The sequence below is a fragment of the Crocodylus porosus genome, unplaced genomic scaffold, assembly GCF_001723895.1.
Source record: "Crocodylus porosus isolate Cpor-Errol unplaced genomic scaffold, CroPor_comp1, whole genome shotgun sequence".
Classification (NCBI taxonomy): Eukaryota; Metazoa; Chordata; order Crocodylia; family Crocodylidae; genus Crocodylus; species Crocodylus porosus.
Genome location: NW_017728951.1, coordinates 49,161,185 through 49,185,691, shown reverse-complemented (window position 1 = coordinate 49,185,691; position 24,507 = coordinate 49,161,185). Strand labels below are relative to the sequence as shown.

At 43.4% G+C, this 24,507-nt stretch overlaps 1 protein-coding gene across 1 annotated transcript in view; it reads right to left on the bottom strand.

Annotated features, from left to right (window-relative positions):
* RET (ret proto-oncogene) overlaps positions 1–24,507 on the bottom strand; it is a 162,529-nt gene that overhangs the window by 56,953 nt on the left and 81,069 nt on the right. The window contains exons 2-6 of the mRNA XM_019556164.1: positions 15,804–16,055; positions 13,792–14,085; positions 12,824–13,065; positions 7,685–7,886; positions 7,163–7,362 (exon numbers count right to left, since the gene is read on the bottom strand). Of these exons, the coding sequence (XP_019411709.1) occupies positions 7,163–7,362; positions 7,685–7,886; positions 12,824–13,065; positions 13,792–14,085; positions 15,804–16,055 (1,190 nt within the window). The remainder of the gene's footprint in view (positions 1–7,162; positions 7,363–7,684; positions 7,887–12,823; positions 13,066–13,791; positions 14,086–15,803; positions 16,056–24,507) is intronic.

Below are 24,507 nucleotides of genomic sequence, written 5' to 3'. Positions count from 1 at the left end.
GCTGCCCCAGGATAGTAATTAGAGGATCATGGGAGTTGTAGGTGGTTTTGTTGTTAGAAACAACAAATGACCAAAAAAAAAGAGGCTATCACCCATTGCGCTTGTATAACAAGTAAGGCAGAGGGCAACGTGAAGCCTAGGACATTCTCAGTGGTTAGGAAGGTCCGGCAGGGCATAGGACCTAGATGGACTAGTAAGTCCTTGCCGTATAGCCTAGGCTCGAGCGATACCCAGGGATAGGATCTCGTAGAGGTAGGGTTAGCCGTGGAAATAACATTGGCACTCCGTCGTGGCTGGGTATAGGGTGAGGTACAGGGGAGGCTGGAGCCTTGCGAAGATCACCACCCTTTGGCCTGAGATAGTCAAACCCTGGCGGTTGGACCCCCACCACTGAGAGGGTCATCAAAGTCGTGGCAGACGGGATTGGGGGGCATAAGACTGCCCGGGGTGAGACCTCGTCGCCCTAAGATCACTGGGACGGAGCAGAGAACCATCATCCAAATCCAAAGCCGAGCGGCGAGGGACCGGATGATCAAGGCCCGGCGGGTGCATAAACAAACAGCCCTCTTGTATAGCTGCTAGGCACAATGCACCAAAACACTGAGAACACTAACTTGCCAGAGGTAAAGGAGGGGGACAAAAACACATCCTATTGCTGCTTGTTACAATATAATTGAGATATTCCAGGAGGACCATGCCCTCCACTACCCCAAACTGCAGAGGAAAAACCTCCAGATTAATGCTAACCTGAAAACAGGGTAAAATCCTGATCTTAAGCAAAGAAGAGAGACCCTCAAGAACGTCTGTTTTGTTTAGTCATAGCAGGAGCACTGACCTACTACAGCCAAAATCTATCATTCTAATGGTACCTTCGTCTGGTTTGAGCTCTAATTTATTTAGTTTGGGAACAGTGTTTTTTAATAGAGGTTACTAGAATCACAAAAAATGATATCACCAGGATTTGGGAAGGTTTGGATCTATATGTAGATATAAGCCAAGCCACGCTTCTCTCTAGATGTTAAGGGCCAGACTGTGGATACTAGGGCTGTGCGAAATTTTGGCAGGCATTTCATTTCGTTTTGGATTTGGACATTTTGGTGGCTGAAACACTGAATCCAAAATGAAATGCAAGGTTCCGAAACATTTCCAAAATGAAACGGGCCATCCAAAATGTTTCGGAAATGTTTCAAAACTATTTGTGTGTTTCCGAAACATTTCAGATGTTTCAAGCTGTTTCGGAGGCGGGCTTGCAGGGAAAGAGAAACTAAGAGGGAGGGGGAAGAGAGGGGGACAGACTGCTCTGATATTGACATCTGTAGCTAGCCAGTGACAACGATCTGTCCCTGAAATCCCTTCCAATCCCAGTGCTCTGGGGGAGGGACACAGAAGCAGCATAAAAGGCTGTTTGTGAACTGCTCTCGCATTTTGCAGCTGCATCTGTAGTCTGCGTCTACAGCAGGAGCAGCAAAGACTGAGAGCAACATCTGTAAGCCTGCAGCTTGGTAGTACCTTGATACCAAGTTGAAGCGATTGCCAATCCTTACCTATTTATTTACCCTTGCCTACCCTTCCTCAAAAATCCTGTTATTTATTCTTATTTCTTTTCCCCCCAAATAAAAAGAAAGCAGTGCTTTGCCTAGCAGTGGCTCACCACAAGTGCACTGCAGGAAAGCACTTAATACACATACATTAATGTGCACAAAATATGAAGCGTGCTGGAAAGACAGGTGCCAGGTCTTCTGGCTGGGGAGGGGGAAGGGGCAGAGGGAGAGCTATAAGTCCTGCCTCTCCCCCCCCCCCCCCCCCCCGCCCAAAAAAAAAAAAAAAAATTAGGCATAGATTCTTCCCTAACACTAGCAGGCATGAGGCTTCTGGTGCTGATGGCAGCAAGGAGGTGGGACCAGTGCCTGCATCTGCCACCACTCCAATAATACCAGTCATTAAGAACAATCCCCAGCACCACCAGCATAATAGTTTCCAACCTAAGCCTTTCAGCTCCTCCTCTGGCACTGGATCTGGAAGCAGGGTACCTGAGTGCCCTAGCAAAAGAAATTCTGGGGTCTGAGGAAAAATCTGAATTTATGCTCCACTCCCTTTAAAGTTCCCCTAGAGCCAGGTTTCCTCCCCCAGAAGGCAGTTTGGAGGAGGTTGTTGTTATGGTTGTGGAGGCAAGTGGCTCAGCTAAGTTGGTTCTTCCTGTTGTTGTGTGTCTGCCTGCTGAGGAGGGAGATCAGGCAGGATCCACACCTGCACCCCAGAAGTGAGGGGGCAGTGTGATGTGGGATCATTTTGAGGTGGGAGATGATCCCAAGTATTCTATCTGCCTGCACTGCTGATGTAAAACCAGTCGGAGCAAGAAGGAGAAACACTACAGCACCATGGGGATGCTGATGCATCTCAGAAGGCACCACCCCCTTGCCCTTGCTCCTCCTCAGCCTGGTAGCAGTGGGAGCATGCCCAAAGGGAAGTCCCCCTCTTGCTCCAAAGCCCCTGTCCCCCTGAAGTAGAGGCAGGGCACCTTGGAACAGTGGGGGAAAGGCAGGCACGCAGCGGGGAGCATTGCAAAGGTGAGCAAGATCACCCAGAGCAATGGGGAGATGCTTACTCTGGATGGCCAGTCCTTTTCCCTAGTTGAGTGGCCAAGGTTCAGGCAGTTCATGGTGCTCATGGCCCCATCCTACCAAGTGTCTGCATGCACCACCTTCAGAAGGATGGTGGTACCCACCCTGTATGAGGACTCCAGGGAGTACTCGAGGGAGGAGCTGCACAAGGCAGGTCTGCAGGTGGCTTTGCACTTCACCTCAGACATCTGGAGCAGCTGGGGTGGAGATCCTGCCTACCTCTCCCTCACAGGGCACTGGTGCCATCAGTCAGGCTGTTGGTGGGCTCTCCTTCAAGTGGAGGTGATGGACAAGTCCCACATGACAGGGGAGATAATTGGGGCCATGAACCGCATGATGAAGGGGTGGCTCGTTGAGCAGGGTAAGCTCACCTCTGGGTTCATGTTCACCGAGAAAGAGGCCAACCTGGTCAAGGTGGTCCATGATGCCATCTTTTTTGGCATCTGCTGTGTGGCACACAAGTTCCACCTCATAGTCAGGGACGCCTTGGAGGGGGACAGGGCTGGCAGAGATAGCACCATCACAACCAGCCAGCTCACTTCAAAATACAGGAAGGTGGCAGGCTAGTTCTACCACAGCATCAAGGGGGGCAAGATGTTTTGGAACAAATAGGCAGAGCTGAGCATCCCGCAGCACAAAATCATATAGGATGTGGAGACTCAGTGGAACTCCACATACCTCATGCTGGAAAGGCTGGTGGAGCAACAGAAGGCCACCCATGAGATGGCCTTGCTCAGGGAGATTGGGATCAGCAGCCTGCTTAAGAAAACAGAGTGGGATACCATTTCCCAGGCCTTGGTGGTACTCAAGCCATTCCTTGAGGCTGCCAAGACTGTCAGCGCTGGTGATTGCCTGGTGATCCCCATAGTGAAGGAACCTGAAATCCAAATGGAAAGGTTCCAGGGGATCCATGTTCCTGGCTGCGGAAAGCCACTGTCACCAGAGATGCAGGCACTGGTGAAGTGGCTGAGGGAGGGCATCAAGAAATGGCTGGATCCATTGTGGTCCAGTACAGTCCATGTGCTGGCGGCCATGTGCAACCTGAGGATGAAAGGGAGCGTGTACGTTAGCAAAACCCTGGATCACTGGACGGACGGCTGGTGAACAGAGTCCAGTGGGCAAAAAGGGCATAGGTGGGGGGACATGAAAGAGGGGGAATCCACTTTTCTGTGCCAGCACTCCCAGCAGCAGCCAATTTCCTCCACAACATGTGCTGCCAGTGTGGGCCAGGGATATGGCTTCAATGGTGGGGTCCAGACACACCAGACCCCAGCATTGGGCAGGCAGTGCTGAGGCCTCAGTAGCTACATATCTTGCTGAGAATGTGGAGCTGCTGGACTACGACCCCTTCCCCTATTGGGCAGGCTGCAGCCAGATGCGGCAGGATCTAGCCACAGTTGCCCAGAAACACCTGTCCTGTGCCCCGATTTAGTGTTGCAAGCGAGAGGGTGTACACCATTACTGGGGATGTTGTGACACCCTGTTGCACCTCCCTGGATCCCGGTTTGGTGAAGCAGCTGGTGTTCCTCAAGGTGAACCTCCCACTGCTGGGATTCCCCGAGCTCCATCTGCAGATGGAATAAGTGCCATCCTCCTCAATCTGTCTGCACCTATTTCTGTTTTGTTTGTTTTTTAACCATTTAATGCCCCACTCTCTGAGTTGGAAGTGACACTCACTGCATCGCCAGCCAGCAGGGGAAGAACATCTCCCTGCTGAGCTCCTGTGCCAGGATGAACTTGGAGGTATGGGCTGGGGCTACGGAGAAGGTGGAGGCCCCAGGTCCTGGGCATGGCCTAATATTGCACCCTGCCAGGGCTGGGAAGCCTGGTGGGAATGCTGGCAGCATGGCAGCCCCAGAAAATGCCAGGACTGAGGACCTCCCTGGTGAAAGGTGGGTAGGAAGTGCCTTAACCTCCAGCCACGCATGCAGTCCTGGATGGGGAAAGCCCAGACTCCTAAGATCTTTGACAGGCCTGAGGTTCGCTGGTTGCAATGGAATTGTGAGGCTGTAGGTGAGCTCAGCTTAGCTACCTGGGATCCCATCTGTGACGCAGGTAAGAAAGTAGGTAAGTGAAAATGGAAATGGAGGCATCAGGGGGTGAGAGACAGGCTGGGGGTGGGAGGGAGAGAGGGGGATGTAGCAGGCAAAAGTGGAGAGGTACCTGGGGAATCAGATGTCAGGCAGGTTATAATGTGTCATAAATCCAATGTCTATATTTAGTCCATGATTTTTTTGTATCTAGGGGGTTGATGAAGTGAAGTTCATGGGTTTGTTTGTGAAAAGCGGTTTGTAAATTCCCTTTGAGGATCAGGACTGAGGGACTGGAGACAGAGTTGTTTTCTTGTGAGAAATGTGTCCCCACAGGTAGTTGGGTATTCTTGTCTGTAATAGATTCTGGTGTGCAGTTTGTGGATACTGCACGTGCATAGTTAAGAATTTACTTACCTGAGTAGACCCAGGGCCTACTAGTGGAAAAAACTGTGCCTCTATAACTGACATGACTAACTGATAATATAGGATTCACAGTCTGGCACTACAAAAACAAATCTAACATCAAATGTGCTGCTTTACAGAAGCACCAGGGAGGCAACAGAATTTGTTCTCCACTTTCTAATAGATTAGACTCTTCAAACTCAGGAAAATTTCAGTAACAACAGTGAACTAAAACTAAAATTATTCACTTCAAGTTTATCCCCATTTTGTGATAGCCCAGCAACTGAATGAGACTGGTCGTCTTCTTTGAGCTGGTCATCACAGACAGGCTGACGACTACTGACTGGACATCTGGCACTGTTATTGTCCATGCGGGGCCTATTTTGGCATCTCAGGTAGTTAGTTCAGCAGTACATTTTACGAAAATTAAATTCACTTCAAAACTAAATGTCAAGCCAAGCAACGTATTTAGTCTTCATTTTCCTTGATCAACCAGAGTTTCGAGGAAAGAAACTGTCCTTGGAAGTCATCTACTCTGATTTTCTCTACAACTGGAATTGTTACATTTTAGTCTCACAGGAATTTCATGGCAATTTACCACTAATTATTGTCAACCTGTTTGTAAACGTTATTGGAAAACATTATTATTGGGGATGGTGGTGATTAAGCTAAAATGAGGGTTAAATTAGGAGCACATTAATAACTAGCTAGCCATTTTCTTGGTAGAAACCATTAACATGTTCAAATATGCAGAGCTTCCTGCCATAACTTGGGTTAGCCTCTTTTTCCCTAATTGTTTTACCCTTCTTATCCATTATTATTCTTTTCTTAAATTAGAGCTTTTCAGTGAACAGCCCAAAGCATCATTTATTGCTTGAGGTATTTTAACAAAGGACATATTTGCTTTAAATCAATTTCCTTACATTAACATTTATTTGGAACTGCAGGCAAGCCCCGCTTAAAGTGCTCTTAATTGGTTTCTGAAAAACAGAGCATTAAGCGAAACGAGCATTAAGCGAAACCAAGAGTATTTGATGACCCAAGATGGCGACCTCAATTGTTTTTGATGGCAACTGCGAGCATTATAATGAAAGTTGCTGAGTGCCAGGTGAAATCAGGTATCAATTTAAAATGAGTGTTATAGCGAAATAGCGCTAAGCAAAACAGCGTTAAGCAGGGTTTGCTTGCATGTGCAAATTAGAGAATGCACTCGTGTGTCTCAGTTGTCAGGTTTCCACTACTCCACGGCTATGGCAATATACAAAGGATGGGTTCTTGGCCTAGAAGATCCAGAGAACTGAGCTAAGCTCAGAAGCCCATAAGTAGTTTGCTTACTTCTTCACCGAGTTGTAGACACAAATGACTACCTCATGGTTACCTAGTGTTCTACCTTTTTTGATTTTTCTGGAATGAAAAAGTGGGAATGACGACAAAAGTATATAAAACATTTTGGGAAGCAGGAACAAGCCAAGTTAGAAGCATGTTTAAGATGTTACTCAGAAGTATTAAGCTCTGTTCAAAGACTCAGATTCGAGGAGTGTGCCAGAACACAGCCAGCTTAAAATCTATTTCTTTTCAACTACTTGATGCAAACACCTAGAACCACATAGACTACAATGCTGGAAAACAGGGTAAGTCCTTCCATGCAATGTGATTGCATCTGAGAGTGTTCAGGGGGATAATGCTGATTTGTCATTTGTTCTTTTAGTTCTTTGGGGCACAGATAATCTCTTACTATGTGCTTGTATAATGATTAGCACAACACGACTGTTATCCTGTTTCTACTACTAATCCCACCCAGATCTTCTACAGCACTTTTCATCAGGAGATCACAAAGTGTTTTGTAAAAGAGCATCATTTATCATATTGCCTCTCTATGATTGTAATATGAATTGCAGACCAGGAGCATAGCCAGGGAATAGGACCTATATCTCCTGAGTTCTAGCCTTTCTATAAAGAATAGAGTACATCTGCCAGAGTAGATTTTCAAAGTTGTTTGCTATTTCTTTTTTCACAGGCTAAGCATTTCTGAAAGTCTCCCAAGCTGTCTCCTTTTTAAAAACCTTATTATTAACAATAGTTAAAAGCAATTAAGAGAGCATTTACCTGTGCAAAACGTTCAGCATTTCTGTTAACTGTGAACTGGTATGTCATGTTAGGAAATTGAATGCTGACAGGAAGAATGAAAACATTGAAGTGGAGCACCAGTGATCTTTCAGGGCCATGAAATTCTGTGTCATTCACCAGAACATCCAAGTGGAAGGAACGGTTCTCTGAGACTGAAATATTTTTATCCAGTACCAGTTCTGCAAAAAAGAAGGATGGCCTTTCATATATCCACAACAGCTGTAAGTGCACCTTTTAGGTCATGCAAATCCCTACAAAAATATAAATCTCAAATCTATTTACCAGCTAATGGCATCCAAGAAGGTTGGATTAGAACTAGAAATATAAAGACGTTTCCATTCTGTACGTTAATGGTACATGCCACATATTGTAAAGATGTGTAAACAAGTATTTTACAATTACATTCATATTATCAGAACCTCTTGGCTGCTTAGTGCATAGAGCTGTAAGTCCAGACAATTACAAACAACTTATTTGGTTGTTTGAAGAAAGAGACCTTACTGTATTCATGTAGAGTTCCCCTCACTTGGCTACCATTTGGGCTGAAATGGACTTCATGGAAAAAGTGCTCCACACGAAATGTTTCATTTATCCATGGATCAGATGTAATGATGGTTCCTGTGTACTTCTTCCTGCTGCTTTCAAGAGGGTAAATAGGTGTAGTGTCTGCATCACATACTGTCAGTGCTGCTACAGCCGTTCCCTGTAAGACATGAAGAAAAACTGCTGATGGGCCACATCAATTTTTTTTCCTGATCTGCTTTGAAACTAAAATCCTGACCAAAAAAAGCTCCTTAACAGAGTACAAGAATCTACTTCCATTCAAATTATTCCTAGTTCATTGAAACACCATGGGCAGCTTGTTAGGACCACTATTATATACCAGTTTGGAAAGCTATACTTTTGCAACTTCATTTTATAAAAGCAATTAGTTGTGTATCTCAATTCCATAGCAATAATCCCTAACTGGTCAGCCATCCAACTAGAATTTTCCCAAGCCAGTGGGCTGGTGGAGAGAGAGGAAAGACCCAGATTCCCCAAATTTAAATGATTCTAGACTTCACAGCAGGAGTAAACCCTAGCAGAACTTTGCAGCCAAACTATATCTTTAAATAAACACAAGGGCTAGGGACAGAAGTTACGCATAAACTGGTACAAGTGATTGGAAACCAGTTCAAATCTGTAACACAACAGAAGTTCAGTGCACATACACTGCTTTCAAAATGGCCAAAACCGGTAGAAGATAAACCTGGATGTATGTAGTATTAGACTTAACTGATTTAGGTTAAATCGGTATACTGAACTTTCCAGACCCTCTCCAGATTCAAGCTAACTCATAGTCCCTCAGCATCCGAGGATGCTTTGCACCTCCCTCCCTGTAAGCCCCCTCCCTTGCAGGTTGGGCAGGTTAGCCTTGGCCCAAGCTGTCTGCTCCAGTAGAGCAGGAAGGTGTGCTCTAGCACCTCCTGGCTTCTAGCCTGGGCCACTGCAGGCATGTGGCTGCATTTCTGAAATTAAAAGTGAGTGTCTGTTCACTTGCTCATAGGTTCAATCTATATATCTTAGACTAACCTGTGAAGATTGAATCAATTCATTTCACTGTCTGTATTTAGCCATGGAGACTCATAGAATAACAAAGAAAGTATTGAACATGACACTCATCACTGGTGATAATTTACTATGCTCTCTCCACAACCGCACACAGGTCCAGATTTTTTCCTGTAGTATGTGATATAATGAGCAGAAGGGATCTAGTTACTGATACCTAAGTCTCCGTCTCTCTATGGGAGGTATCAGGTAGGACGGTATGTGTGCTAGTAAGTCAGATATAATGGCCCTTGTGGCAGTGCACCTCTGGGAGCCTGCCACTTTAAGGGCTGGAGGCAGGCAGCTGGGAGGTGCTTGATTAGGGCGGCCATCTTAGGACCCAGCACACACAGGCTGGGGCAGCAGTCAGTTGCCAGCAGCCGAGGAAGTAACATCAGCCGGCTGAGCTACTGCTCCTGGAACAACTTAGGAGGTGAGAGCAGGAGCTATGGGAAAGTTTGGAGGTTCCTGGTCCTGGGCATTACCTGAAACTGCACCCTGCCGGGGAAGGGTGGCCTGGCAGAGCTGTTTGTGGCAGAACCGCCCCCAAGAAATGCCAGGTCAATTAACTCCCTGGTGAAAGGTGGGTAGGGGCACCTTAACCCCAGCCCCCACTCTTCAGTGAGAAATCATCAACCTGTGAGAGTGGGGTGGAGTGCAAGAGGCCCTATGAGAGGGGGGCAGAGTGAGTGTGATTGTGTAAGAGGCCCAACAGTGGAATGAGTTTGTCCCAGACTGAAACCAGGGAGTAATACCAATCTGGATGCCATCTGTGAGGCATGGGCTACAGTTTAGGGCCAGTACAGAGTTGTGGAAAGCGCCCTGTGGCATCAGGGCATCATAATGGCAGCCTCCCATTTAGTAAACTGGTGTTCTGTACCATCAAGTCATGGCTGGCGAGACTGGGTGCACTACACTACTCAGACAAGGGTGGGCTGACATGAGACCCAGCCCCAGGATGGCCCCCTGTCACAGCCCTTTACCATCTGATTGCTTTCCCAGTGTTAGCAAAGTTGTCAGCTGACCAGATGAGGCTGCATATGCTACAATATACAAAAGAGGGTGAGCCTTGACATGAGCAGGCCCAACATCTTCAGTTCTCTCTGCTCTTCACTTCGGGATTTTTTAAAGAAATGTGAATCTCTAGTTTACAGAACATAGCCAAGGCATCAGGGAAAAAGATATTATCCTTCAGACCCCTGACAGAGTCTAATGAAGAGGCTAGGCCTAGATATAATACTTAATTTTTGAAGTATAAAATAACACTACTCCACAACAGTTTTCAATCTTCAGAGTACCTTGAAACACTAGTCAATATTCCTCTGAAGCAGATAAATAAAGCGTCATCATTTAAAATGTGGAGGAGACAGAGACATAGAGGTGAAGTAGCAGATTCCTGGCCACAAAAAGTCAGTGACAGATTTACAAACACAGTTAGACAGTTTTGGGCTCCAACCCTTGTGGTTAATCTGACAGATTGCTCTGTACTGGCGCTTCATTGGATGTCTTTTTGCCATGTGGTAGGTCCCACACAGACTTGATGTATTTGTTGTTCCACTAGCCACTGATATTTCCATCCAAATCTATGATCTTTCAAGTTCAAGTAAACTAGTTATTAAAGCTGGTTAAAAAAAAATATACCAGCAGAACATTTTTCCTCTGAAAATGCCAGTTCAAGCGTATCAAAATATTTTGTTGAAACAAAATTTCAATGGACAATTATGAATATGTCTTGCAACTCCATAACTACAGTACATTACATCAAAACAATGCAACTGAAAAACAATTGCTAAGAACAGTTCAGTCCTTGAAGAATTATTTCTGCTTTTCTTCACAAATTTAGAGTAAAAGGAAACTGAAAAATCTAAGAATTTTCAGGAAAAATGGGCCGCTTTCAGACCAGCTATACAAGATACATTTGTGACTTAGAAACTGTAGCCTGTAGATGGCAGCAGACATCCAATATTGTATGCCAAATAAATGCAAACTTCAGTTTACTTTGAAAGGTAATCTCACTGCGATAAATACATCTGTCAGTGAATCATTATTAAACAGAAGTCCCCTGAGGAAAGTGACTGAGTGTGTGTTGGAATATGATGCATAACTGAGGCTGAGAACACATGAATAAATGTCTGAACCATAGTGGTCATTATTAAGAGCTGATTTTTTCAGAGAGTTTTTCCTTACAGAAAGCCCCAGCTGAATACTGTGTTACTAGTTTAATATATACACATTACTTAATATTTTTCTCTAAAGCCATCCTAGGCTTCAGAACTGCTTTACCACCTCTATACAGCAGAAACTATGAGGGAAGGAGACTGGTGGTAAAGGATGCTCAGTGAAGAGCAAATAGAATCATACAAAATTAGGGTTGGAAGGGACCACAGGAGATCATCTAGTCCAACCCCGCTTTGACTGATGGTCAAAGCAGGACCATCTCCAACTAAATTGTCCCATCCAAGGCTTTGTCTACCCAGGTCTTAAAAACCTCCAAGGATTCCACAACTTCTCTAGGTAACCTGCTCCAGTGTTTTACTACCCTCCCAGTGAGAGGGTTTTTCCTAAGATTCAATCTAAGCTTCCCTTGCTGCAACTTAAGACCATTGCTCCTTTTTTTTGTCATCTGCCACCACTGAGGGCATATACAGAAGTTGCTTGTTCTGCCATGTAGAGCGATTTATTGCCATGACTTAACAGAAGTGCATGACTTAATAGTACTTTTAAAATGGGTAGTGTTTTAAATTAACCTTTAATGAGGTAAATGAGGTATTAAATTTGCATTTTGCAAAACTGTTGCATACTGGTCACATTTCTGATCAGTGGAGAAGTCCCAGGAGAATATGGAGTGACCCCTGCCTCCTAGCCTGGAAAGTGCAGGGAGAATCAGAAGCCCCCTCCACCAAACACTACACTTCTGTCGTGTTTAAGACTGCTATAACTCTATAGTACTATAAAAAGTGCTTAAAATACAGTGCTGTAAACATGCACAGAGCACTTTTATACATGCCCTGAGAACAGTCTATCTCCATCCTCTTTGGAACCACCCTTTAGTAAGTTGAAGGCTGCTATTAAATCACCCCTCAGTCTTCTCTTCTCCAGACTAAATAAGCCCAGTTCCCTCAGCCTCTCCTCAGAAGTCATGTGCCACAGCCCCCTCAACATTTTAATTTCCCCGCGCTAGAATCTCTCCAACTTTTCCACATCCTTTCTGTAGTGGGGGGCCCAAAACTGGATACAATACTCCAAATGTGGCCTCAACAGTGCTGAATAGAGGGGAATAATCACTTCCCTTGACCTAGCTAGCAACACTCCTGCTAATGCAGCCCAATATGCCATTAGCCTTATTTGCAACAAGGGCACACTGTTGGCTCATATCCAGCTTACTGTCCACTGTAACTGCCAGGTTCTTTTGTATAGAGTTGCTGCTTAGCCAGTCAGTCCCCAGCCTGTTGCTGTACATTGGATTATTGTATCTTAAGTGCAGGACTTAGTACTTCTCCTTATAGAACCTCATAATTACATAACAATATTGTACCCACTCACCTGGCTTCCTTGTACTTATAAAAGTCTCTAATTATATATAAGTTGAACATTACTTTTTCTGCCAAACCCATGTACAGGTTGGAGGCAAATATTGGTAGCCAAATGGATGTGATCTTCTAAACAAATAAATCAGAAATGTACTCAGTAACCTAACTAGTACTTTGAGGAGGTCTATTATGACAAGAACACCTATCTAACTAGGGAGCTCTCTTATTTGGCTTCCTCCACCTTCGATGGTGGGTTGGGTCCACCTCTTCAATTGTTTTTATGTATTTCTATTTACTTCTTAGTATCTGTACCCAAACTACTTTGTCACTGAAACATCAGGGAGGGAAAATCCTGCACATGCTGCTGCTGATGCATTCTTAGAGCTCTACAGATTACATGGTGAGCTGAGGTATGTTATCCTGCAGGCTGGTATACAAGGTCTGAAACACCCAAATAACCATGACCCATCCATTGCATTTCTAATGATCATTCAGAAATTCTAAAAAAAGAAAAGAAATCTACCTCTTTTCTGTTGAATTTCACAATAGCATCTGCTGTGCTAGTGCCATTGAAAAGGAAGGGGGGAGAGTCGTCTTCATCTAATACATTCACCAGAAAAGGCACCTCAACCTTCTTCTCCTTGGAACCTTCTCTCACTGTACATTTGGCAATCAACTCATATTTCTCTCTTTCTTCCCGATCCAACCGTTGTACCACACTCACCCCTGTGGTAGACTCATTGTAGCGAAATGGCAGCCCTTCAGCTGAAAAAGACACAGTGTAAATGAGGAAAATCCCTCCCTATTAATGCTCTTTGATAATTTTTTGATACACCTACTCACACTCAATGTATCCATCCACTTGGACTGTACCCATGTAACAGAGACAAATATGACTTGTGACATTATGAACGTTTCAGAAGAAACACGGAAGTTGGAAGACTTATATCATGATGGGCAAGAACTATCTGAGGCAGTAAAGGGAAGGGAAGGGAACCTTAGAATCCAAAAGGAATACCTTATGAATCATAATCACTGGGCAACACTAAGTTTTTCTCTTCATTAAGGGCATGTCTGTACTGCTTCTGTGGTGCTCCTGAGAAGCATGTCTTGCCCATCTGCCTCAGTTCTACATGCACCATAAGAAGCTGCCTTGAGGGCACTTCTTGCTGCCACTCTTAGCATCTATCTCCATTGTGCTTGGCTGGGATAGCACAGTCATTTTGGGGATTGGTGTGTGCAGAGTGAAAATGGGTGGATAGAGCGTGCATCTTGGTGATGCTCTCTGACATGCCACAGAAGCAGCATAGACATAACCTAACAATAATGCCCTTCACTGCAGCCCACTCTGCTGCTGAGCTCCCATTTGGCAGGGAAAACTCCCTTTGTGGAACCAGCATAAAATATCCAATAGTTGCTCTGAGTGTAGCTACTCTATCAGAAATCTTTATTAGTGTTACTGGCACCCAAATGCTTAACCTCTAGATTTACCTGCTAGCAATTTGTAGGAAATGCTGAGGTTCTGACACATATGCTGTACTTGGGGTAACTGAAGCTGATGAAACATGCCGGGTGGTTTGTTCTCTTTGATGTGAAAGGAGAGGTCCATTTCTGTGAAGCATAGCTGCCTTGCTATCTGAGAACTGCAAGCTGGTGCAGTGGCATTGATGATGAAGAGCGAAACCACAGCGTAAGTGGGAGATTCACATTTTTTCCCTTGGAAAGGATGGGATGAAAGAGAGACCTGAAGAACTGCCTTTAGTAATGAAACCCAGTTTCCTCCAGCTGCAGAATAGAAACAAACAAACAAAAAATGATCAGCCAGTAAAACATGCATATCCCTTAGTAAAAATCAGCTAGACTCTTTCTCCATATGATGATTGGAAGCCTGAAGTTTTCACATGCTCCTCCTTTCCTCCCAAAAAAGTTAGATACTGGTCTCCTGATTCAGTAAGATGCTTGTCATAGAATCATATAAAAATACAGCTGGGTGAGACCCCAGGTCATTCAGTTCAACCTATTTGAGGGAAGAATATCTCTACCTAACCCATCCCAGAAAAATGTGAATGTACCCTCCCCTAAAAACTTCCATTCCACAACCTCATTAAATAATCTGTTCTAGCATGTAATTGCCCTCATAGCTAGAGAGCACTTTCTTCACATATAACCAAAACCCTCCCTCCTTGCAATTTTAATCTGTTACCTCTTGTTCTATCCCGTATGCACAGAGTACAATTGATGGCCATCATCTTTATAACAACAACCCATTTCATATTTCAGGATTTAGTAACTCGCTACTCTTTTTTTTCTTCAGTAAACTAAATAATCACAGTTCTGTTAATCTTTCCATCAATGGCATGCTTATTTTAGATTTCTTATAATTTTTGTTGCTCTTCTCTGCTCTCTCCAATTAACCAACAGCCTTCTTTAAAGTATGATATGCAAAACCAGTCGCAGTTGAGATCTCAACAGCACTTTCCCATGACTTTTACACAACACTGATCAATTTAGGCCAATACATATTGATAATTTTGGAACAATATTTCATTGTTGCCGCATATTCAGTTTGCAGTCCTCTATGACTGCCTTTTCTGAACTACTGAAGATTTGTACATTTCATTGTTCCTTCTGAAATGCAGTATTTTGCATTTTTCCTTATTGATATGGCATTTAAAGCTCTGTTACTACTCCAGACCAGCCTACTGCAGAGCCCTACCAGTCCTTGAAACCAATCATGCAGTGTATGTCATTCCATCAGTTCTGGATCATTTAATCTGCTTAACCCACTTTTGCCTCCATTATTATAAGCTACCTAATTTCCTTGTAGATCAAAACCATGAAAATGACTTTTACTATTTATTGAGTACAGGAGGAAGAGGAGATAATTTATTTCTGTGATTCAGTGGTACACATTTCTTCAAAAACATCTGAATTCTAAGTGATGAGGTCCTCATCAAAACCCTTTATCCAAGAATGTGCATACAAAAATGTTCCATGTGTCTGGATTAATTGTAATTAAAGGGCTTCTTTACATTAGAGCAGCTACATCAATGTAACTGAATCAATTGAGCTGAACAAACCTTTAAAGTACACACCCTTAAATGAATTCAGTGCATATTGTTAAATTACCAAAATAAGAGAGACTCAATACAAAAATTAAGATGATTGAAACACCTTTTCATTACGATTCTGGACTAGAGTCACTAGGTAGTTTCTTTTTAAATTGGTGCAACTCCCTTGATGTGCATCAGGGAACTCAGTAGCTAATTCAGCCACTTGACAACTAACCCCATTTCTTTTTAGCCTTAGTGTTAATTTTTCCATGTGTGTCTATCACTGCATCTATTTTTTTACTTCTTTTTGTCAGCCCCAATGCTCACCTAGAATGAATAAATGGTTCTTCCATTTCAATACTTGTACGCTGCTGGATAAATCCCATTAGAAAAGTGCTTGGCTTTGACAACAGACATTACTGCAACTGGTGCTACTTCTCTCTGACTTACACAGGATATCGAAGTCTCCTCTATCCAGACTTTTATTGAGGTAGAGAAGCCCTGTTTTTTCTCTGATTTGAAACCACTGATTTTCATGTGTCCCAATTCGATGAATAAGGATACGCTGACACAGCTGAAAGTGCACCTCCTCCCCATGAAAATCCTGCAAGGCATGGATGTGCAGTAGTGGCGTCCCTGCAGGCTGATCTATGTAGACATTTTCAGAGTATTCTCTCCTGGGGAAGTAAAGACCCAAGGAAACTGCAAAAAAAAAAAAAAAAAAAATCAAACAGGAGAGCTGTTAAAACAGAATGAATTTAGGGTCAACATATTCTTTAAAAATTAATTGCTAAAGAACTAGAAACTTCATTTAGAATGTGCATGAGGGCACAATCATACAATCAGATACTGAAGTGATGTAAACTAGCATAGTTCTATTGAGGTCATTGGAGCTGTGTCAGCAAAAATCTACTCCATAATGCATGTTCAAACTATGAGAGCCTTTAAAGGAAGCCAATTTGCTTTGCTGTAAACAAGGCAATAGATAAAGCAGAGAGTTTAATGGATCCTTTCTTGCTGAACTTTAGATAAATTCACATCTGCAACTCCCAGTTACTTTTCCATTGTCACACGAACATTATTATTCAGAGAAGAAAACATTTATTATGACATCTCATACAGGAAATAGAGTTAAATAAGGAATTTCAGGATAAACTGCGCTCAGCTGAATCTCACTCCTTCCAGTCGCATAGTATAAATGCTCTCAATTTCCATTCAAGGAAAAATATCTATATGCAATGGCCTTCATGTTAATCTTTTAAAAAAAATAAATATTCTTGTGGATGATTACTTCTCTTTCCCTGATTAAAAAAAACAAAATAAAAAACCCCAACCCACATCAGCTGATGCTTCCCTAAATAGCAGAATCCATACAAAGATGCAAGGAGAACTCAGAACTGATTTAATCAATTAAGTCAAGGACAAGTTAATTTAATTTGGGTGTAACTGATCCATTTTTTCTTTATGCTATTTATTTCTTCTCCCTGATTGTAGACATTCATTAGGAGATAATTTTCCCTTATTCCCTGGAGCTCCAACTGATCTCATATGACCACATCACCTTGAGCTTTGGTTCTCAATTCCCATCCCACTCCTATGTTTTTCACAAATGTCACTGGAGAAAAATATCACATCCAGCAAACAGTTGATAAAAGGTGAGAATAAAGCTACTGAACATGTTACAAAAAAACTATATTTGTAGTTTACCTTGCTAAAGCCACGCAAGAAATCTGGACAATGCCCTGGAATATGCTAGTCATCACAAAGTCTCTGTTTGAGCCTTCAGATACATTCTGTTAAGATGGCTTACCATCTGAAGACTATACACATATGGTAGGACTTTCAGAAGCACTCAGTGTTGGCCTATATCTGCTCTCACTGCATCCTGCTGAAAAACTTCCACTGACTTCACTGGGAGCATAGCATAAAAGGCCAACATGGAATTGCTTAAAAACAACAACAACAACAAAAAATCACACCTATGACTTGTCATGCAATGCATCACACTGCATCAGTACTGAAACAGTGGAACATGCCAAAAACATCCAATTTTATCTATATTAGTAATGCATTCTAGTCACTACAAAGGAATATAACATTTACATTCTGCAAAATGCTGAGCTATTTTATTTCATCTGATTAATCAAAAGGTTGGAAACATTATCACGTACAATGGAGACATGAAAAAAGTAACTTCCTATCCATTATTGGCATAAACCCAACTTAGCTCAAAAGGCTAGATTTCTCTGGAATGGATGATGGTGCCACAAAACAAGTAAAAGAGGAACAAGCTACCAAAATGTATTCATATATTATTAAAAAAAACAAGATAAAACATCTGGTACTTTCATATTATATGTAAGTGTTACAAGAGGGAAAAGAAGATTAGAAGTACCCTATGAATTAGCGACCTTAACTTGAAACACTACACAAATCACCATGCCCTCTAATGATTTATGATCATCATCCCTGGGTAGAATTAAATCTTCATGAGTTAATGCCTGTTGTTTGTTCTACATGGGAAAGTGAGGAACATAATTACATGACCTCTGGAGGTACCTTACAGCCCTCTTTTTCTATGATCCTTTGAAGTAATCAACACAACACAGTGACATTAAGCCATGCTATTGGTATGGACATCACAAGATTGGATTATACTATTGAAATTAATTACTAGGATTGCAAGCCCCTGTTTGCATCTTCCTTTCACTTAACTTCTTGAAAAAGTTGAGCTGTAGCTGAAACAAGCCACAACTGTTCACTGCTCATTTTATATTTTATATACACTGCTTCTTACAAATAATGAAATGGAACAAGAACTCTGAAATCAAAATGCAACTCCCTTTTCCTCCTGGATGACATTCTTTCTTTAGGTTCTGACAAGTTAAAAACAGATACAATAAACTACCCACTTGGCATCTATGCTGCAGGTAGGATAAGATTTTAACCCTGTATACAGCGTCACACAACCTAAATAATCAATCTTCAGAAACTGGTGCAACCTTGCTGCGGAAGCCAAATGGAATCTTTATTGGATCTTTTGGAAGAAAAGATCTGTCTCTCCCCAAACTCAGGTCATCAGCCTGATACCAATCTGACAATTTGGTTACCATGGTCACTGCAGAGGGCAGACACCCCTGGCCCCATTGGCTTCAGGTAACCCTGAGTTGTAACCTGAGCTGAATACACTCCTGAGGGAGGAGGAAACCTGCTCCCTTTGCCTATGTGACTAGCCTTACTTACCTGGGGGGGGGGAGGGGGCTTAAACTCCCTATTGTTCTAAGCAACGTCATCATGACTGGAAGGAGGCTAGAGACCCCCCCAATCTACCTGGCAACAAGTGATGCATTTCATATTGGTTGGCTGGCAGCCAACAACTGCTGGCCTTCACTGGATCAGGTAAATGAGGTCATAAGGTCTATATAAGTTAAGGACTGCCCAGGAGGAGGGGCAGCAGCTATAATGAGAATTCTCAAAGAAGGTGGACCATCTGAAACTCTCTCTCTCTCTCTCGAAACTCATGGTCAATGAACTGTTTGCCTCCCAGATGAAATCTCCACCTGCTTCTGGATGATACTTGTCAGTAAACTACTTGAGACCTAACTAGATATAAAACTTGCAGTAACACAAATGTGTAACCAAAAGCTACTATGCTACTGTTTGCTCTAAGGGATTTATCTGATATTGTTCTACCCTGTACCCTATTCCAAACCTACTCCGTGTAGCCTGGAAAGTGGTTGGGCACAGTGAGGCAGGTGGATCAATGCAGGAACAACCCCTACTGGCCCACCACAGATCTAGTATTTAAATAAATAGGAGTTGAGATGGTTAAGATCAAAACTAATGGTTAAGGTGCTAACCCTAAGGATCTAAAAGCAACAGAATATTTTATAACTTTTAAAATGCTTCATGGGCACCATTTCACTATAGCATCTATCAATATAAAATACTCACAAGCAATGTAATTATTTTGTTGCTTTGAAAAGAATCTATACTTTATATTTACTTTAAGCTACAAAATGTTGCAATTCTTCCAAGCTCTAATATTCTAGAACCAATCAGACAGCACAGAAAGCATTACAACTTCTGATGGATTGACAATACAATACAGTATTAGCATATCAACCACACATACATGAGAAAAGAAATAATATTTAAACTGATGTAATGGTAATAAATAATATCTCTATATAGGAAATAAATTTAGTAGTATAGTACTATTCCAGCTCCAGGAGAAAAAAATAAATTCTAACTGAGGACAGAGAAACAAGGTCTGCATTTTTAAACTTTGGATATAAACAGAATTTTTAAAATAAGACAATTTAGAAATGCATCATTTTTACATGATTTAGGAAGGAAATAAAAATGCCTTTTCTCTCTTAACATTTCCCACAAAAGTGTGAATTAGCTTCCATTCTGAATGACTCGTTATCAAGAAAATTATTTTTCTGAAGCCCTTGATAAATCAATTTCAAGTCCAGGTCAGAAGGAAGCATTGTAACCATAGAAATCACAGAAAATTAGGGTTGGATGGGACCCCAGGAGGTCATCTAGTTCATTCCCCTGCTCAAAGCAGGACCATCCCAGACAAAGCTTTGTTTAGCTGGGTCTTGAAAACCAGTGATGGAACTTCCACAACCTCTCTGGGTAACCTGTTCCAGTGTTTTACTGTCTTCCTGGTGAGAAAATTCTTCTACTATCTAACCTAAACTTCCCTTGCTGTAACTTGAGACCATTGCTCCTTGTTCTGTCATCTGCCACCACTGAGAACAGCCTAGCTCCATCTGCTTTCGAACTCCATTTCAGGTAGTTGAAGGCTGCTATTAAGTTCCCACTCCATCTTCTCTTCTCCACGCTAAATAAGCCCAGTTTCCTCAGCATCTTCTCATAAGTCACATGCCCCATCTACCTTACCATTTTTGTTGCTCTCCGCTGGACTCTCTCCGGTTTGTCCACATCCTTTCTATAGTGGGGGCCCCAAAACTGAAAACAGTACTCCAGATGGGGCCTCACCAGTGCTGAATAGAGAGGAATAACCCTTCCCTTGAGCTGCTGGCAATGCTCCTACTAATGCAGCCCAGAATGCCATTAGCCTTCTTGGCAACAAGGGCACAGTGTTGGCTCATATTCAGCTTATTTTCCACAGTAACCCCCAGTTCTCTTTTTGCAGAGCTGCTGCTCAGCCAGTCAGCTCCCAGCCTGTACCAGTGCCTGGGATGGTTCCACCCTAAGTGCAGGACTTTGCACTTATCCTTGTTGAACTCAATGAGATTTCTTTTGGTCCAATCCTCCAATTTGTCTAGGTCTCTTTGAATTGTAGCCCTAGCCTCCAGTGTATCTACAATTCACCCCAGCTTGGAGTCATCTGCAAACTTGCTGAGGGTGCACCCTATGCTGTCTTCCAGGTCATTGATGAAGACATTGAACAAAACCAGCCCCAGGACTGACCCCTGGCACACTCCCACTTTATACCAGCTGCCAAACAGATATCAAGCCATTGATTACTACCCTCTGAGCCCTAAGATCCAGCCAGTTTTCTATCCACCTTATAGTCCATTCATCAAGCCTTTACTTGCTTATCTTGCCCACAAGAATGTTGTGGCAGACCATATCAAAAGCCTTGCTAAAATCAAGGTATATCATATCCACTGCTTTCCCTGCATCCACAGAGCCAGTCATTTCATCATAGGAGGCATCAGGCCGGCCAGGCATAACTTGCCCCTGGTGAATCCATGCTCATTGTTCTTAATCACCTTCTTCTCCTCCAAGTGCTTAGAAATTGATTCTTTGAGGATTCACTCCATGATTTTTCTAGGGACTGAGGTGAGGCTCACCAATCTATAGTTCCCTGGATCCTCTGTTTTCCCTTTCTTAAATAGGAGCACTATATTTTCTCTTTTCCAATCATTCCAGACCTCTTCTGATCATCATGAGTTTTCAAAGATGATGGCCAGCAGCTCTGCAATCACATCAGCCAACTCCCCCAGCACCCTTGGGTGCATTCTGTCTGGCCCCATGGACTAGTATATACTATTTATAAATAGTCCCTAAGTTGTTCTTTGCCACTGTTTGCTGCTCACCTCCTCCCCAAACTGATGCCAGGTGCAGTAGTCTAGGAGCTGACGTTTCCTGTGAAGACTGAGGTGAAAAAGGCATCGAGTACTTTTGGCTTTTCTGCATCCTCTGTCACTAAGTTGCCTTCCCTATTCAGTAAGGGATCCACACTTTGGCTGAGACCAGACACCAGGGAAAGAGGACTCGGGTATCCACAAGGAAGCAGCCACAGAAGGACTAAGGGGTACAGATCTAACTGTGTCCCCATCTGTGCAAAGCCTCACCAGCAGGTATACCCACGTCCACGAGGACGGGACCTGGGCAGCCCCAAGAACATCACTGGGACCCATCCCAGGAAAACACCCCCATGACACCTCACTGATCCAGGCCACAGCATTTGAGTGGTTGTGGCCCCAAAATTCCCCAGAAGGAAAGCAGCAGGACCCCAAGGGACATGGGAAAGTGGCCCTCAGGACATTATAGCACTTGGTCAGTTGCCAGCTGACCCAGGGAATCAACCCCCACTGGGCACCCACAATGTGGGATAATGTGAGAGTTGTACAAATCCTGCCACACATGGTACAGAGGGTTGATGAAAAGTGCAGTGAGCATCACTGCCCTGCTCACCTGTTCCATCTATGTGATTTCAGTTTGAGTTTAGTTATTAGTTTGCTGGTCAGGCATGCCATAACCATGTTCTTACCTAGAACTAAAGGAAGGCCTTCTGTGGGAGTAGACAGTACCTGCAATACCATCAAAACTGAGCCAGACCACCCAAGTGGATAGGGGTGAGGTGTAGGGGAGGAGGAGCTTCACAGAAGAAGCACCAGCTGAGGAATCTAGGGTCACAGAAAAACACAGGGCAATACCTTCCAGTAGAAACATCAAATCATGGGTGCTGCACTAGGGTCAACTCACCCTAGTGCCAAGTGGGCAGGGCACACTAGCAGCAGCGCTGTGAGTAGTGGCCTGTCACAGAGTCAAAGTCTGCTTTTCTGAAATCTAGGGTCCTTACTCTACTGCTCTCTATCCTTCCTTTCCTCAAGATCCTGAATCTTCTGGTGGCTGCTGCCCAAGTTGCCATCTACTAGTACACTCCCCACCAATTCTTCTCTGTTTGTGAGCAGCAGATCAAGAACACAGCCCCTAGTTGGCTACTCCAGCACTTGCACCAGGAAATTGTCCCCAGCGCTCTCCAGAAACGTTCTAGATTGCTTGGGCACTGCTGTATTGCCCTTCCAGCTGACGTCAGGGTGACTGAAATCCCCCATGAGAACCAGGACTTGTAATCAGGAAACTTCCACGAGCTGTTTGAAGAATGCCTCATCCACCACTTCCTCCTGCTTAGGTGGTTTATATCAGACCCCCACCACAACATCACCCTTGTTGCTCTCTCCTCTAACCTTAACCCAGAGACTTTCAGCGGGCCTATTTCCAGTTTCATACTAGAGCTCTGAGCAATCGTACAGCTTTTTTACATGAAGTGCAACTCCTGTTCCTCTTATTCCCTGCCTGTCCTTCCTAAGCAGTTTATACCATCCATGACAGTGCTCTAGTCACACTAGCTCCCACCAAGTCTGTTTTTCCAATCATATCATAGATCCATGACTCTGCAAGGACTTCTGATTCTTCCTGCTTGTTTCACAGGCTTTGTACATTTGTGTACAGGCACCTAAGATTGCCCTGATTTCTCAAGAACAATAAGAACACTTTCCCTGTTTCTTCTTCTGCTTGCTCTTCCTCCAGGTCACCCACTCCCTTACTTATCTCAGGGTTTTGGTCTCTATCCCCTGGCAAATCTAGTTTAAAGCCTTCCTCACTAGCTTAGTAAACCTGTCTGCAAAGATGCTCTTCCCTCTCTTTGTCAGGTGGATCCCACCTCTTCCTAGCAATCCTTCTTTGAACATCATCCTGTGGTCCAAGAAACCACAGCCCTGCTGACAACACCATCTACACAGACATGCACTTATCTGCAGAATGTACCACTCCTGCCCAGGCCCATTCCCTTGACCAGAAGGATCAAAGAGAACACTTCCTGAACCTCTGTCACCTTCACCTTTGCACCCAGAGCCTTGTAATCACTAGAGCCTTGTAATCACTTTTTGATCTGCTCAGGGTCTTCCTTGGCAGTATCACTGGTGCCCACATGGATGAGCAGAATGGAGCTGTAGTTGGAGGGCCTGATGAGTCTCAGTAATCCCTCTGCAACATCTTGGATACAGGCTCCGGACAAACATCAGACTTCCCGAGACAACAGGTCAGGTCAGCAAATGGATCCCTCCATCCCCTGCAGAAGGGAGTCTCCAACAACCACCACCCAGAGCTTCTTCTTGGTGGTTGTCTCAATCCTTCCTATCTTGGAGAACCGTGGCCTGTCCTCCTCCACCAATGGAACATGCTTCTTGCCCTCTGTTGCTAGGGTTTCATACCTATTCTCTAGACAAACCACTGCAGGTGGAGATGAAGACCTGCCAGAGGTCACAAGTTTCCAGCTTCCACCTTCCTGGGAGTCCAAGTCCTCTCCCTTCTCTAGTGCTGCCTCTGACAGCTCTTCCTCCACAGTCCCAAAGGACTCCTTCAGCATCAATTACATTCAATTTATTAAGGATCATGGCTGAAAGCCATATTCCCAAAAACAACATAACAGACATACAACCGTAACACAAATTTAAACAAAAATAACAGAAATGTAAGTATAATAATAAAATAGGGCTAAACATTATAAAAATATCATTCCTACTCCTAGAATTAACATAATCAAGTACAAATATGATGATAAATCAGATCATGCATCTATAAAAATGTGCATAGGTCCACAATTAACACAGTAAAAAACAAATATAATGATAATGTTTATTGGTCATATTGACAGTAAAGGATTGACAGCTTTGACTGCTCCAGCCTTGTAAGCAAAAATTGCAAGACGGTTTACTAAATATGGATCTGTTTGCTGGAGAAGCCATATTAATTTCTCTTTATTTAAGAACTATGTAAATTTCTGCAAGAATGGTGATAAATACTTTCTCATTATGTCATTATATAGAAGACATTCTAAGACGTAATGAATAGTGTCTTCCAAAACTCCTAGGCAGGCTGGGCA